This window comes from Aquila chrysaetos, chromosome 18, assembly GCF_900496995.4.
Source record: "Aquila chrysaetos chrysaetos chromosome 18, bAquChr1.4, whole genome shotgun sequence".
Classification (NCBI taxonomy): Eukaryota; Metazoa; Chordata; class Aves; order Accipitriformes; family Accipitridae; genus Aquila; species Aquila chrysaetos.
Window position 1 is genome coordinate 16,311,633 of NC_044021.1, and position 9,930 is coordinate 16,321,562.

The 9,930-nt window shown below is 54.2% G+C and overlaps 1 protein-coding gene across 1 annotated transcript; it reads right to left on the bottom strand.

Annotated features, from left to right (window-relative positions):
• Positions 1 to 542: 542 nt before the first annotated feature.
• On the bottom strand, positions 543 to 9,611 carry NRN1 (neuritin 1). The gene is made up of 3 exons (XM_030042017.2): positions 9,272 to 9,611; positions 4,911 to 5,055; positions 543 to 1,711 (listed from the first exon to the last, which is right to left on the bottom strand). The coding sequence occupies exons 1-3, from the start codon at positions 9,324 to 9,326 to the stop codon at positions 1,480 to 1,482; spliced, it is 432 nt and encodes a 143-aa protein (XP_029897877.1). The 5' UTR covers positions 9,327 to 9,611; the 3' UTR covers positions 543 to 1,479.
• Between the last annotated feature and the right edge of the window lie 319 nt (positions 9,612 to 9,930).

Sequence of the window (9,930 nt, forward strand, 5' to 3'; positions counted from 1 at the left end):
GGGGCTCCGCGCCGTTCCGCACCGCTCCGCGCCCGCGGGACCGCCGCGCCGCCCGCCTCCCGCCGCTGCGCGGGGTTTCCTTCGCCGGCTCCGGGCGGCTGGGGAGCGGGGGTGCTGCGGTTTTGAGTTTCTGGAGGAGGAGGAGGAGGGTGGGAGGATTTATAGCGTATTTTTAAGAAATAAGTGGGGGGAAAAAAGAAAAAAAAAAAAAAAAGGAAGGCTCCGACTAACCAATTCAGCCGCCTTGTCCTTGTTTGAACTGAAATTGCCATGTTCATCAAGGGATCGGTTCGGGATTTAGCCTTCCTTGCCTGAAAAGCCCTGTCCTTTTCAAGATACTCTAGGCATATTTTATAAAAAGGACAACACCCTCATTTCAAACAATAATTTTTATTTTATATTTCTGTCTATACTTTGTAGCAAATCTTTTTTTTTTGCTGAATTGACTTTATAATAAACTTTTGTTTAAATTACATTTTTCTTCTCTTTTAAAATCAAGGCTCTTTTTTTCAAAATCATTTTGCTGTTGTTGTTTTTTTTGTGGTTTTTTTTTTTTTTTTTTAGGTTTACAGTTAAGCCCCCTTTTTTTGTGATCTCTACGGTTGGATAGTCAGGTATTTTACCGGTATGTGTAACATCTAAAACAAAGAGGAGGAAAAAATTAAAGGCAGTGAATTCGGAAAGATGCCTTCGAACAGCAAGTAAAGGTAAACTCTCAGAAATCCGTTAGCAGCATTCCTTCACTCCTCCGGACATTTAGACATCTCTTTCTTTCGCTCTTCCCTTCCTTCCTTCCTTCCTTCTCTGTTCGTTTCTCTCCCTCTCTCCCTCTCTCGCTCGCTCTCTTTTCCCCTTGAGGAAAAATGCTCTTTTTTTTTTTTTTTTTTTTTTTTTTTCAGTGGAATGACCAAAAAACAAGCGGCTGTGGAGGAAAGATGAGAGATTGTGAATTATTCACCATATGCTTCACACGTGGACATCTACCTTGGATTCATCGCCAGTGCCTTTTTTTGCCTGCGTTTTTGTTCTCGCCTCGCACACTGCCACATTTTTAGAGGAGCCCGTGGCCCGCCGGGAGGTATCCCGGCCGATTACAACCTTAGCGTTAGGTGGCCCAGAGCCGTTCCTGAGATTGCTTTTGCACAACGAGGGCTCGAGTTTGTTTGTTTTATTTTTTTTTTCTAGTTTTGATTCGAAGCGATAGTAAAGCTGAGGTCCGATTTGGGCTGCGCGCCGCTGCCTGTTTGGTAACATTTGGCAAATAAAACACACAAAAAAAAAAAAAAAAAAAAAAAAAAAGGGAGAACGCTTCCACAGTCCTACATGGGTGTTTCACCATCATCATCAGCCACCACCACCACCATCATCATCATCATCACCAACCACAGAAAAGCACAACGTCCCCAAAGCAACGGATGGACACTTCCTCTATAGATCCGGCACATGGAGAGGGTGTGGGTGTGAGTGTGCTCGCCCCCCCTAGAAAGGCAGCCAGGTCACTAGCGCGGCCCACAGAGCCGCCAGCAGCAGGGGCAAAGCCGGCGGGAGGAGGGACGGTGCCGCGCCGCTGCCGCCTCCGCACAGTTCAAATAAGCTGCCTTGGAAATCGAGGTTTTTGGATTCCCGTCTCAATTTCTCCCAGAGGTCTGTCGCTCCTTCCTGGCAATCGGTGAGCGCTGTGAGGGTGCAGGCGTGGAAATCATCCCAGTACCTGCAGGAGGGGAGAGCAGCGGGCATCAAAACAGGCACGCACCCACCTTCCCGGGTGGGGGGTGTGGGGGGGGGAGACGACCCCTTGGGCCCGCCGACCCCCGGACGGCGGAGCTGAGCGGGGGCATGCCTTAAAGGGGGGCTGGCGCCCGGCGGGGAGGAGCCGCCGCCTCCCCCGCCCTAAAACCCGGCCCCTTCCCCCCCACACCCCCCGCCCAAAACCACCGGTTTCTGGGAGGGATCCTCGTCCCCTCGCCTTCCCCGGGCTGCCCCGCAGCGGCCCGCCCCGTGTGCACGATGTGCGCCGGGCACCGGCTCCCCTGCCCGCTCCCGGGTGGGCTGCCGCTGGCCGGGGGTTCGGGGATGCTCCCTCCCCAAGCCCGCCTTCGGCACCAGCCCGGGCTGGGCGGGCTGGGGCAAAAATGGCTTTGGGTGGGTCTTTGCCTGACGGGGGGAGAGAGGGCACGCAGCCCTCGGCTGGCAGACGCCAACCTGGGAGCCCACGGGCTCGTCCCGAGAGTTTTTCGTCACCGGTGGGAGCGGGCAGACGGGGGTGGACAAGGCATCGCTCTTCCCAGGCGGGAGGCGGTATCCTGGAGGGTCCCGGTGCGGCGCTAGAAACCCACGGGAGGATCCCCCGGGGCGGGAGCGGGCCGTGACTGCAGGGGCAGGAGGGGAGGAAGAGGAGGAGGAGAATGAGGAGGAGGAGAAGGAGCGGGGAGCGGCGGGAGGGACTCCTCATCCATGGCCAGGGGTCTATAGGCAGCGAAGGGTTTCTCCTTCCCCAGGATAATTTCTAGCTGTTCCCACACATTTTTCCTTTTTCTTTTAATTCCCTTCTTCACGGAGGCTGGACCGGGGTTTGCCGCCGGGGCAGGACCCGTCCCACTGCCCCACCTCGGGGGGCGGGAGGACCTTTCCTCTCCGCCTCTAGGTTATAGAAAATCACCCCGAATCTGCCCTCTGTCTCCTATTTCCTCCTTGCCTCAAGGCAGGCGCCTGAAAATTTGGATCTTGATTTTCTTTTTTTTTTTTTTCTTTTCTTTTTTTAAGTAGTCCTACAGCCTGTAATTTATGAGCACTCTAAGCTGGTTGTAGACTCCCAATGTTTGCTACGTTTGTAATAAATAATGAGATACTGAGAAGCCAGAGTCTGAGAGTGTGCCTCTCCTGCAGTATTTCTGCTGTAATTGCATCTCCCAAAGGAAAATTAAATCTTCCCCATCTTCTCTCAATACACATCCCGGCACAGGGCGAAGGCAATCGGGTGGTGGGAGGTGGCTTGGAAAAGGGTCTTGCTAGGAAAAGAGGTACTTTTTGCAGGTGGGGACCACCTCTGGTCCAGCACTCCAGGGCCAAAGGACATCATATTAGGACACTGCTGCCCCTGGGTATTTATTCCTCATGCAGGACACAAGGTAAACCGCAACCCAGCATTTACAGCAAGGTGCCGGCCTTAGTAGGTTCTCGGCTCAGAAATCTCTAGGTAGGAAGACTGGAGGGTTACAGAGTCTCTCTTCTCTCTCGCTTCTCTTCTCTTCTCTTCTCTTCTCTTCTCTTCTCTTCTCTTCTCTTCTCTTCTCTTCTCTTCTCTTCTCTTCTCTTCCCTTCTCTCCTCCCCTCTCCTCTCCTCTCCTCTCCTCTCCTCTCCTCTCCTCTCCTCTCTTCTTTTCCTCTCCTCTCTTCTTTTCCTTTCCTTTCCTTTCCTTTCCTTTCCTTTCCTTTCCTTTCCTTTCCTTTCCTTTCCTTTCCTTTCCTTTCCTTTCCTTTCCTTTCCTTTCCTTTCCTTTCCTTTCCTTTTCCTTTCCTTTCCTTCCTTAGTCCTCCTTTCCTTTCCCCTTTCCCCTTTCCTTTCCTTTCCCCCTTTTTCCTTTCCTTTCCCCTTTCCTTTCCTTTCCCCTTTCCTTTCCCCTTTCCTTTCCTTTCCCCTTTCCTTTTCATCTCACTTTCCCATTTCACGTCCTTCGTTTTCTGATTTTCGTGGAGCAAAATCAGAAAAAAACTATTCTGAACATATTTATGTCTAAGGACCTTATCTCGTTTCTAATTATGATTTTCTCTATTCTTTGTGTGTGTGGTTTGTTTTTTTCGGCTGGACGAGTTTGTGCGGGAAAGCAGCAACGAGGAGAGACGGGAGAATATCCTGTGCGGCCGGATTTTCTTTTTTTTTAATTTTTTTTTTTTCCCAGACGTATCGAAAATGCCCGTTTCTGACTCCCTGCCTGGGACGCGAGACCCCGAAGCTCACTGGCTCCCGGCAGCCGCCCCAGGTTTCCCTTCCCTTGGTAAGATCCGCTGCCGTGAGCTCTGGGGAAAACTACCCCAAATTCAGGGCTCCTCCAGCTGTCTCAGTTCCTCCAGCTTCGGAGAGGAATTGAAAAGGAGGGGCGCAGGACCCAATTTTGCAAGGCGAGCTCTTTTTCTCCCTTTATTATTTTTTGCTGGTGTTTTCCTTTTTGTTATTATTATTTTTCCCCTTTATATTTGCCCCTTCCTTCTCCTCCCCTCTGTGCCAGGAGCGGGGAGAAACTGGGGGGGGGGGGAAATGGGCTTTCCCCGAGGGCCAGGGGGTGGAGGAGAGCTGCCGCTGGGCGATTAATATTGTGGTTGGGCTCTTTTCTTTTTAATTACATTTCGTTTTCCGAGGAACGGCCTCCCTAGCGCCGGCTGTCCCCGGCCGGGGTGAGCTGCCTCCCCCCGGCCTGCCTCTGCCCTGAGCGCCCGGGGGGACCCCGGAGCCTGCCCGTGAGCGTGGGTCCCAAAGGCAGCGATAAGGAAAGGGGTAACGACCCCCGTGCGGCTGAGGTCAACACCCCAGTGCAAAGGAGGAGAAGGGAAAGAATACAAGAGAGGAGCTAAGGAGGGCGGGAAAAAAAAAAAAAAACAAACCAAAACCAAAAAACCCAACACCAAAATAAACCACCCAGATTCACGGAGGGAAAAACTAAAAAAGACATGGTAAAAACTCCCTCCAGACTTCACTGTTCCCCAAGCCGGGCCTGTCCCCATGGCAGTGCGCTTGGAGGGACCCTGGAGCGGAGAATCCAACCCCAAAGCACCAAACCCCGCGTTACTTCTGTAGCTTCCCTTCCCACCGCCACCATCCAGCCTCGCCCCCCCCCCCAACTTTGCCCAGCCCCGGGTGACCCCCTAGTCCCGTTCTGCCCCCCGCGGCCCCGAAGGAGAGAGGAAAGACCTACGCGCAGATCGTTTGGAGGTTTCTCTTGTCGTCCAGGTCCTGCGGGTAGTTGGCCATGTTATCGCCCAGCCGCAGCAAACAGTCCGAGAAGCCCCTAAAGACCGCATCGCACCGCCCCGCCGCTCTCACCGCCTGCACCAGGTACGCTGGGGGGGGGGCAGGGGCACAGGTCAGCACCGCCGGCTCCCCGCCCGGCCCGGCTCCCCCCTCCGCCGCCCCCCCCCTCGCCCCTTCCCTTCCTCCCCCCCCCCCCCCCCGCCGTTGCTAAAGGCGCGCCCCGCCGGGCAGCGGCGATCTGGGGCAGGAGGAGGGCGGGGGGACCGAGCCAGGGTCCCCATCGGACACTTGGGGACATGAGTCAGGGGCTTGTCGCCCTTTGCTTTTTGAGCACCAGGGGTTTCGGTGCCCGTGGTGTTGATTTCAGTCTTTTTTTTTTTTTTTTTTTTTTTTTTTTTTTTTCCCCCGAGGGATGAGCCGGAGGGAAGGAAAGATAGGTGAAGATGCGCTGCCTGCTTCTCCCCGGACTTGCTCCTTTGTTAGAAATTTCCGCCTCGAAGCAGCAGGAGCGTTTCTCCGTACAAACACTGGCGCGCACACACGGCTCCTTATCCCCCAGGTCGCTCGGCAAATACCGTGCAAGACGCAGCAGGAAAAAAAAATTATTATTAATAATAGTAATAATAATAAATCACTAGGAAGAGCTGCGATAAAGGCACGAAAAGGAGGGACCCCAAAGCCGCGCACGAAGCTGCGGGGGGCGCCGGCCCCGCGCCTGCCTGGGCTCGGGGCAGCGGGGCGGGAGGGGCAGGGATGAATCCCGCTCCCTCAAACCTGCTGCCTCGGGCATCCTTCGGGATTGCGCTAGGGAACGGCACTCGGTTCAATACAACGGTAACAAACCCATGAACAGCCGCCCGCACGCGGGGAAAGAAAATGAATTACGGCGTGCTGCGTGAGACGCCCCCCCCCCCTCCCCGGGTGTCCGCGGCTGCCGGGCCAGACCCCGCGGGGGGGACGGGCCGGGCCAGGGACGGGGACGGGCCAGGAGGGGACGGGCGGCAGGGACACTGCTGCTGCATGAGGCGGCCCGCAGGACTCAGGCCACGGCCTGTGCAGCCGCGCAGCACCGCGCCCAGGCAGCCGCAGCCGGCGGGCTGGGGTACCGGGGCGCGGGGAGGGGGTGCGGGGGGGGGGGAGGGATGTATGCTGATCCCTAACCGCTCTCCTGGCACTGGCGGGGGTTGGGGACGCCGCGGTGTCCCTAGGCCCGGGCTCGACCCCGGGCAGCGCAGCTCCCTTTCGGAGCCTTCCCCCCCTCTCCCTTTCGGAGGAGCCCCCGGCCGCCCACAGCGGCGGGGTGGGGTGGGATGGGTGGGGTGGGGGTCCCCTCCCGAGGCCGTGTCCCCAGGACACGGCTGTGTGTTTGTTTGCCGGGCACCGGTTACGAGCTAAATGGCTGACTCCAAAAGAGACTGTTTCAACCCAGATCCCCCTCTTGCCGTTTGATTCATCGCTAACACGACTTGGTGGCCACTCCCCTCTACACACACACACACACACACCCCCCCCAGCACCAGCCGTCACATCAAACCCCCAGCAGGCTACAGACGTTGGCTACGTTAGGAAAAAAAAGCCAGGCAAACAAATAGAGAAGAACGGAGGACCATCCCGAGGGTGCGACCGTGTCCTCTCAGCCCCGCACCATCCCGCTCCGGCAGCTACAGCGGGAAAGGGGAGGGGAAGTTGCCACGAATTTCTCCAAATACGTGACGGGCTGCGATGAAAATACGGGGTCCGAAGCGGAGCCCTGCCCCGGGCCGGGCTGGGGGAGAGGGTCAGGTTTGGGACCGGCGGGGCTCAGAGCATCCAGCCCCTCCGAGGGGCGGCCTGGCCCGCGCCGGTCCCTCCGCACAGGGTACCCCCGGTCCAAAGCCGCCCTAAACAACCCCCCTCCGAAAAAAAAAAAAAAAAAAAAAAAGAAAAGAAGCAATAGCGGACAGACGAGGGTCTTGCCCGGTTAAACGACAGCGGGATTTCGCTTGAACTAGGTCGCTTGTGCTTTGCCGTAGCCCCGACCTCCTCGCTTCCCCCCCCCCTCCCCTGAAAAGACAGGAGTGTGCAGCAATTTGCAATGCAGCAGGACCGCAGGAGCCGTCCATAACGGATCGTGCCCCCTCCCGAAACCCTCTCCCCGTCCTCTCAGTCCGCCTGCCCTTTAGCTGCGCCTGGTCCATCCCTCCTGTCCCTGGGCGCCTTCCGCGGAGACTCAGTCCCCGACCCCCCCCCCCCCCGTCACCTCCCAAAATGTCAGGGATTTCGGACAGCTCCAATAAATAAATAAATAAATAAATAAATAAATAAATAAATAAATTTTTCTTTTCTTTTTTTTTTTTTTTAAGCCCCGGTGCATAGACATTTTGGGAACGAGCCGAACATCCATTTCACGCGAGCCGTTACCGGGGCCGGGGCAAAGGCAAACGGCCCTTTGCAAACCCCACACCGACAACCAGAAGCTGATTTCGGGGGGGGGGGGGGGGGGGAGGGAAGGTTAACCGAAATACCGAAGGAGGAGCAGAGAGGAGAAAAGCCCTCCACGAGCTTCAAAGCCGTCCTCTCCCAGGGCACCGCAAAGCCACCGCACCGCCACCATCTCCGCGGTGTGCAGCAATATTTGGGGGTAACTTTCCAAATGACTGCTCATGCTCACGCCAGCCCGGGGACGGCGATTCCCAACCACTCTAGCTACCTTTTGAATTTTCGCCATGAATAAAATCCTCCCTCGGTTGAGTCAAATAAACACAAATGAGGGAAAATCCTCCTCCTCCAAACGAACAAACAAGCAAAAAATGTAAGGACTGAAATTAAGGATAACATCCAAATAACGCCTTCCCCCTTCTTTCTCTGACAGTACAGAAAATGGCCTTCTGAAGAGTTCAGCCTCATTTAAAATGGAATGGTAATACGAATGGAGGGGTTTGCATCGTATATCCACATTTTCCAGAGGTCAACATTTCATCGCAATATTTCTTATTTTTTCTTTTCTCGATGAGGAAACGTTCAAGGCATTTTACCTCCTTCTTTCCTCCCTTTCTTGTTCTCCCCCCTCTTATTTTTTTTTTTTCCTCTTCTCTTCTTTCTTTTAGTACCCACAAAACGCTGCAGAGATTGTCTGGAGAGGAGGGTGACCGAGCAAAAGGATCTCTAAATAGCAATGCCGAGCATTTTTTTTAATTGTAGCAGAATTCCTTTGCAGGCAAATATTTTCAAAGGTCTCTTCACACCTGACAATCTGGATAATAAAAGACGCGCTTTAATCGCCCTTTCCTTGAAGCCCAGTTTTGGATCATGCTCGGGAATATGCATATTCAATATATAATCTTTAAAATTTGCCTGTACAGGACCAAAGTGGTCATTAACTTGGAGACTGTTTAATGACTGTAACTCAAAAAATTTTCAGCAAAGAAATGTTGAATAAAATGAACCTGAGAGCAAACCAACAAAAAGAACCAGCGACAAACCCAAGATACTAAACAAAACCAGCAACGAGCACACAAAAACACATACCGGTGTGGAGGGAAACCTGTTCTATTTTAAGTAACTTAGCATATATAGAAATTTTTTGGACCCGCTCGTTTTTTGACAGCCGTTCTCCGAGCACAAAATTAACGATCGGGCGGTGGGACTTTGCGGTTTTAAAATAATTTTTATTTGCTTAATCCCCGCATTAGGGTGGATTTTTTTTTTTTTTTAAAGTTAGTGATGGGTTTTGTTTGGGTTTAGGCTGCTCTGCAAATGGGAAAGCCTCCAAGTTCCCAAAGGGAGCCCTTCACTTGTCCCCCTAATTTTCTGCAAAAAAACTTTCCAGCTAGATGTCTCGCAAGCCATTTTGTGCCGGTTCTTATTTCTCTGTCCCTCGGGGAGGGGGTGTGTGTGGATTTCTTAGGACTGAAGTTCCCAAATTATCGGTGGAAAGGAATGCAGGGGATATCCGAAAAGCAGATACAAATGCAGTCGTTCGTGGGGACGGAGAGAACAGGAGGGGAAAAAAGGAGGAAGAATAAGGGGGGAGAAGCGAAGTATGAATGAGCATGCACTGATTTAGGAAAACGAACAACAAAAGTGAGTTAAGAGGAATAAGAAATCGGCTCCCTTTCCTGCGGATCCCCCCTGCCTTGACAGCGCGAAGAACGGCGAAGATGCCACCGGGAAGGAGGCAGGGGGAGCGGGGAGCGGGGAGCGGGGGGTCCCTCCACCGCCCCAAACCGCGGCCGTCGGCGCAGGTTATTTCGACATTCCGCTTCTGCATGCATCAGCCGGGCTTTGGTGCGCACAACTTGATACCGAATTTGGCAGTCCACTTACCTATCTGTACAGCAAGGATCAGAGAAATATATCTGCCGTTCAACTTAAGTCCCATCCTACATTTAGTAAAACCATTTGCGGCTGCAGATCTTTAAATAGTTACTTTGGAGAACGTGGGGGAAAGCTGAAAAATAGGCATTGCCAACAAGTTCCGAGCAGCGGAGGACTTTGCAGACAAGGGGGGGAGACAAGAGGAGAAGGAGAGAAAGAGGGAGGCAGAGGGAGAGGGCGAGGAAGACTAGCTGGGAATGGTTCGCTCCATTAGGAGGGGGCGGAGGAAGTACAGCCTCACGCCCACCACCGGCCCTGACGCGGGGGGATGACACGGACCGGTTTTTTTTTTTCCTCTTCTTCTTCTTATTTTTTTTTTTTTTTTTCCAGTGTGCACCTTGGAAGAGAAACGCCATTTATAGGCATCACAGGCTGGATTTATCCGCTCTCCCCGTGTCCCCCCGCCCCATTAATCGCCGAGAAACTCCCCCCCCCCCCCCCCCCCCCCGCGCCGCGCTCCTCCAGCTCCGTGTGGCGGCGGGTGGGGGGGTGGCAGCCGGGACCGTCCCCCCGGGGCGGGAGGGATGCGGGGGCGGGGGGGGGGACACACACACGCACACGCACACACACAGACACACACAGACACACGCAGACGGAGGAGCCGCCCC